The sequence below is a fragment of the Rhipicephalus microplus genome, chromosome 8, assembly GCF_043290135.1.
Source record: "Rhipicephalus microplus isolate Deutch F79 chromosome 8, USDA_Rmic, whole genome shotgun sequence".
NCBI classification, from domain to species: domain Eukaryota; kingdom Metazoa; phylum Arthropoda; class Arachnida; order Ixodida; family Ixodidae; genus Rhipicephalus; species Rhipicephalus microplus.
In genome coordinates, this window is record NC_134707.1 from 35,817,517 (window position 1) to 35,824,239 (window position 6,723).

General features: G+C 44.5%; 1 protein-coding gene across 2 annotated transcripts; it reads left to right on the plus strand.

Annotated features, from left to right (window-relative positions):
- Positions 1-3,202: 3,202 nt before the first annotated feature.
- LOC119165326 (uncharacterized) lies at positions 3,203-5,956 on the plus strand. 2 transcript variants are annotated; one of them, XM_037417506.2, is made up of 3 exons: positions 3,203-3,308; positions 4,224-4,921; positions 5,851-5,956. In XM_037417506.2, the coding sequence occupies exons 1-2, from the start codon at positions 3,303-3,305 to the stop codon at positions 4,917-4,919; spliced, it is 702 nt and encodes a 233-aa protein (XP_037273403.2). In that variant the 5' UTR covers positions 3,203-3,302; the 3' UTR covers positions 4,920-4,921; positions 5,851-5,956. The 2 variants fall into 2 exon arrangements, with proteins under 2 accessions (XP_037273403.2, XP_075726557.1); XM_075870442.1 differs by having other exon boundaries at positions 5,873-5,956.
- Positions 5,957-6,723: the final 767 nt, after the last annotated feature.

Below are 6,723 nucleotides of genomic sequence, written 5' to 3' on the forward strand. Positions count from 1 at the left end.
CGAAACGGCATTCTTATGAATGCCCAGAGTCAATTGAACTTCTGTTGTAGCAGGCTTTAGGCTACAATGTAAAATTTTTTGCCCTATAGAGGTTACAAATTTGTCAAAACGCTGTAACTTTTACTCCTTAGACTGAGCAACCGCTATTGCATTAGAAGTACAAAAGTTGTCAGCTGTGAAAAAAGTTATACTTACAATTAAATTAAAAAGAGAGAGAGAAAAAGAAAGCAAAAGCAGGAAGGTTTACTAGGTTGAACTCGGCTGGCTATTCTACACGGGGTTTGTAGAAGTGGGAGGACAAGAATGTGTAGAGAAAGAAGAAAATAGAGGTACTTGTTAGGAACATAAGCTTCTGACACGAGCAATAGCAGTGACAAAAAGCTAAGTATATTCTTTATAAATTTTTTCACTTGTCCCTGTTCCCTTAAAGGTTATATATCCACAAAACTCGTTCTGGAGAAAACTTTATCTGTCACAACCAATGCTAAAGTGTGCCTTTTATAGCATTTAAATATTGGTCATGGCATCAAAAAAAAAAAACCTTTAGAATGAGCGACGGCGGGTTGCTGAAATGCTTGGGACACATGTTGAGCAGATTTGCAAAGACCAATTTGGTGGAGCCCCGCATCCTTCTCGTTAGGCATGTACGACATTCGACACTGACATGTTGATGCCATAGCTATTCGCCTATAATTGATGGCACGTGCCAGCGTATATACTGACGGTCGCATATATTTCAAGAATTTGCACCGGTACAAGCATCGCGCGTATGTGGGTATTACTACAGACAAAACTCTTTGGGTTTAACCTGGGATAACACTGACGAAGGTTCCGGAACATGCTGAGGTGGCACATATTCAAAATTGAAAGGGGCGGCTCAATTAGCGTTCACCCTTTCTTCTCGAAAACATTTCAGTGGCCTCGACATTCGTCACGACCCCTTTCCTGTGGCTTGAAGTATGCGTGTACTTTGCCCGCGTGCCCACGCCAGCAGCAATATGGAAAAACAAGATTCATCAAGCACAGAGAAGCGACACGGACTTTGTTCACCCAGTGAAGGATGGTCACCGGGAAAATATGAACAACGTGTACGCCGGCCAGTAAGATCACGGAACGATGGAAACGTTAAAGCACCGAGTCTTTGTAATTGCAGGGACAAAAGTAGTACAATATGCGTGAACGTGAGCTGAAAGTGATGATAAACCGAATAGATTCACAATATTGCTATAGGAGCGTCCTTTACGTAGCGTCAACTGAAGTTCGCGACATCAGAGTGGAGCCACACCTATTTGCACAATCGGCGCTTCCTAAACTTCTTGATCGCACTGAAAAATTTCTCATGGCAAATGAGGCGTGATTTCGCCAATAAAATTAACTTAATTGGGTTGTCGTATAGCACAGGTGCATTAAAGCAGGGAAAAAAAACCCAATGAAAACGTAGCGCTGCGTGGGTTTTATTCGCTTTTATATTGCACAGCATTTCTCTGTCAATGAACCATGTCGTTGTTGCAACTTTGCTCGTGAATCTGACTTCCGTTCGTAATATATTGAGTGTCAAAATGTTATTCATAGAGGTGTCCACCTTTCCTTTTTTTTTCAAGCGATAATTACTAACCGTGGTTTCTATTCCTGAACAAGCGGCAATTAACCTGAGAAGCGGAATGAGTGGTCACTGGAGCTTCGTATGAATGAATACTCACAGGCGATGCCATTGACTGTTTCCTGCTTTCTATTTTGTTTTCGTAGTGACGGCGCCACCACCTGCAGCAGGCTGTCAAGGACGATCTCTTGCCCTTTTCGCTGTATGTTATTGTTGCCACACAACACGGCTATTGCTTGAGGACAACTTGAATATATTATCGCGATAGCAATTACATGAACAGTCTCGACTAGTTTTTGCCGTCGCCGCCGCCACCATCGCCATTCACGTATATGTATATATATGCGAAGAAGGATGCGATAGCGTCCTCTTTCTGCGGATTGAACATCGCCTTTCAGGTTTAGTTATAATAACTTTACTGAACAGTAATAGAATAAGTTTATCGAATTATACTTTTGAGATAAGCATGTAAAATGCAAATACATCACATTAGCTTAGAAAGAACATTTTAGTTTGCACGAAGAACAATACTCAGCGTGGCGCTGCTGCACGGATGTATAAATTTGCTGAAAAAAACTGCATGACGCCAAAAAACATAACTTCGGCTCACAGAAACTGTAAAATCTGCCTCATGAGTTACAGAAATCTGTAGACTCTCCACAAAGAAAGGGAAGATCAACAAGCTTGTAAAAATTATTAAAAAAAGGTAATCTGTTCGAGTAGGTCGTCTATGTCAGACACAATCAAATAAATCCAGAAGACGATTAAGCCAGGGACAGTATAGGATACATTAATTGCTGTCTTTATTTGCAATCAGGTAAACATGACGCAAACTTAAATTTAAATAAAAACAATCGCCCTTTTTGCCGATGGAAGCTGGAACGGAAGGCTGTGAGTTCGGATGCCACCGACGGAAAGAGTATATATCTCCGCCACTTTATTTAATTTAGTTTTACGTCATAACTACATGCTGTAAATAAAGGCAACCATTAAGCCCCTTTCCTTGTCTTATGGCATTTTGACTCATTCGGTATCGTTAGTCGCAGTGTTTCGACGCCTCTTTCGAAACTAGCACCTCTTTATTAGTGCCAGAGTGTTCCTCTTTAGCAAGCGGGACTCACTCTACAACACTTCATTTCGATTGTTTCAACGTAATTGTTGCCTTCCATACAACTTCACTAGGCGAACCCGTCCGCAGAGTGCACCTCTTCTCAGATACCAAGATGCCGCGACACCCATTTCGGGCCTCCTCGTGTATCGCATACACGTGTCCGGACCATCGCCAGTTCCTCCGCGAAGTGCTGCGGATGGCGCACCGGAACGGAAAACGGCGGTGGCCGGAACGGAAGTGGCGCAATCTCTTGGAAAACACGGTGTTTAGCGACGCGCCCTGGACGTGAGGCGGCATCTCGATTTTCGACCATGCTTCGTTGCGCTTTCGGGAGCCCTACGGGTAACTAAAAAGCACCAACGAAGTCGCCTAAACAGTGCCTCGGCGCAAGTGCACCGAATGGCACGGGCGCGGAGCGGTTTGCGAGTTTTTGTTTGGGAATAAATACACACCACTTCCGCCGCGTTTGGTATAAAAAGTTAGCCGCTCCTACACTGAGAGTTACAAGCACCTCGGCTCACTTCTACACGGCGAAGAATAGCGAGAACTCCAGAAAGAAAGCCTCCCCGTTTTACGCGGACCAAGGCAGCTATGAAGGTAAGAGTGCGAGAAAAGAGGGATTTACTTGTAAGGTGTGGACCAGTGTGAAATGAGGGTCATGATGACACGTTAATGGCAGAATGAGGATGGCGCAAATACAGTTTAGTGCTAAGACGTAAAAATGTTTCACGTCATACCTGCAGACAGGAGAAAGTAAGGAGATGAACAGGCGGGGCTCGCCGCCCTTTTTCTGATGAGCCTTACGCAAATTTAGCGCAGTGTGCCAACGAAAAAAAAAGCACGCATAATGACCCGCTACATATTCAAACGTAGCGGATGTAGGTAGGGCATACGTGTACCTATTGTCATCAGAAAGAAGAGGGCACACCACGATAAATTGCGCACATCTGAAGCAGGTATTTGTGGAATATAGGTAGCTCAAATGAATATCGAAAATAATGCGGAATTTAAAGGGAATATGCAAGCAGTTACAGATGAAACGTTTTTTTATATTGAGTTTTACCATGGGTTGTTTCCTGGTTACGTCTGCTAATTATAATATGTTAGACCTGGTTCGTTTGTTTGGACCTGATTTTGAACATCACCAGCCAAATTCTCGGCCTTTATTGACCCTGTGTCATGGTTGGCTAGTTGTCATGGTACGCAGCTTCAAGATGTCCACAGATTACGGGGTGCCGCTGGCTCTAAAGCGACAAGCGGTGTACACGAGTTCTTTTCGTACTGATAAAAAATTTAATGATAATATACGCTGCACACCACACGTAACGCACTGGCTTCTACAAGATATGTTATTTTCATAATACGAAGGTCATCGTCATTTAGCGACAGTTGGTCATAACACGTTCATTTAGTCACCTTAGCAAGACGTGGGTTGCAAGATGAAGCTGAATTTTGTATGCGTTCACGACAAAAGTGATAACAGCTGGCTCAATTTTGTCCCATACACTGCAGTTATTTGCGGTAGCCGTTGTATTCGCCCTGGTGACAAGAGGAGTTCTTACTGAGGAGGTTCCCAAGAAGAACGTGGTCAACAAGTTGGAGCTTCCCAAGAAGGACGTTGTGGACAAGTTGGAGCTTCCCAAGAAGGAGGATGGTCCCAAGAAGGACAAGGACATCGAAGGACGCGGAGGCTATTATGGTGGCGGTCACGGTTACGGTGGTGCCTATGGTGCTGGAGTGGGTGGTTATGGCGTGCCTGGTCTCGCTGTTCCCGGCGTCGTAGGCACTAAGCTCGTTGGAGCCGCCGGTGGTCACGGTTATGGAGGTGGCGTTGGCTATGGTGGTCACAGTTACGGAGGTGGTGCAGGCTATGGCGGAGGCTACCAGTCCAGCCACGGCAGTTCTTCAGGCGGCTATCATGGAGGCTACCAGGGCGGTGCTGGCGGCTACAACCACGGATCGTCTGGTTTCTCCGGTGGCTCCTCCCACAAAAATGTCAACGCTTACAACAAGAACCAAGGCTACAGTCACAGCTCAGGATTCTCGTCAAGCAGCGGAAACACCTACGGTACTGGGCACCAGCAAGCAGCGTCCGGGTTTGGTGTCGCTGGTTCCGGACACAAAGGTGGCTATGGGCAGTCATCCTATGGCCACAGTGTCGGTGGCGGCTATGGAGGAGGCCTCGTTGGCGGAGGATACCATGGCTAAAGGTGAGTTATGAAGCGTAAAAACGAGGATATATCAGTTTAAATTTTGTGACGACTTAGCAGCTTTAAATTTGTAGCTGGTGAATGACATTCCAGAACTGTGATGACTTCACAAAACAACGCTGTCAAGTCTATTTACTTCGTTACTCACCGAATCATTATGAAAGGTTATACGCCATTCATTCTATGAAATAGAACAATTTTTTTCTCATTGTACACGAAAGAGTGCAATTAAGACCATCGGGAAAACTTTCTAAATATTCACTCTGCAAATGTATTCAACCGGTGAGTAAATAAAACCACACTAAAACAATGAATCATGATTAAGTAAGTAATTAAAAGTGAATTAGAGAACAATATTTTTGTATGAATGACGTATTCGGTACTCACCAATTAGCGTCACTCATCGCCTATTACTGCAATTATAATAACACAACTTTCAAATCCCTTCTTTCTCACTTCACAGTTTTCAATTCGATGAAGTGCAAGAACTCGATAATTGTAGCAGTCACGCCACATCCACTTCTGATGTGCTCACATCATTTGTAGCGTAAAAACTTTCTGAAACAAAAAAAAACAACACGTATATTCTTCCGATTCAAGCATGAGGCGCTCATTCCACTTCTGTCACCAGTGACAGGGTACGCGGCAAACAAGCTCTTACACTGCTGAGCTTTACATATGCAGCCCAGCTTAGATGGCTGCTTCGTGATATTAAGCTGTAGTGGAGCTATTAACACATGAAAAAGTTTTGGCACGACTGAAACATTTCCACGTGGAATGAGAAATATTTTCCTTAAAAGTATGTACTTGTTTTCTTTTTAGGGCTGCCTATGTATGGAGCACGATTTAACCTCGTAATCCGACTAACAAAACTTTTAGCGCGAAAGGTCAAACCATGACAAGTGTACAGAATTGTTCATTGTTTTCAGTTTTGCCATCCCCTTTACGCAGCTACCTCGTCGGTGTTGCTGCCATGGTCTGGTTCCTGGGAAGCATCCGAGCATTCAATAAAACTTGTTTCATAAAATACAGCAATCATGTCTTTCAATGACGACGAAGCATTTGGGAAAACTTAGGACCCCAAAATTTACAGCCAATACAGTTGCACGCTTCGAAATCTCTTACTGCTACTCAATTTTATATAATACAGACACTTGGTGAACCATCAACAAAAAAGGTCACAGCTTTGCCACGATGATGCAGCAGTGAACGGGATAGCAACACATCGGAAGGTATCCGCAGAATGACAAGCAGATTGAAGCGTGCCCCGCGTTTCTCACGCACAAAGGACGCACAAAACGTACTCACAGGTATAGAATAACGTGAATAAGCGTCTCAGTTGTTATTTCGCGGTGTCTGAAAAGCGCGCTCTTTTCGCAAACGGAGGTTCTGCAACGATTGCAGTGACCTTTGTGCGCCCAGTCAATACAACGGACTCGTTCGGACGAAACTCAAAGGCTAGCCAAGACGTACGATTCTCCCCACTTCAACAAAAGGGCGCGCGATCGAGCGTACGCCCCCATATTTTCTACGTGGTCCAAAGTATGCGCGAGAGATGAGAGCAGCCACGCGCTAACTGTGCCATCTTGCTGATAATGCTGAAAACACAATACTTCTCCCCTGAGATGCCCGCCAACAGCGGTAACTGGTAGATATGAATAGCTAGCCGTTTGAACGTTGAAGGACGTACCTCTCGGTGGCTCAGTGATTAACGCCTCGCATTCACGACGCGGAGGTCCCACGTTTGATTCCGCGCACTGAAGTCTTTTTTCTGGGATTTTTATATTTCTAGCGTTTTCATA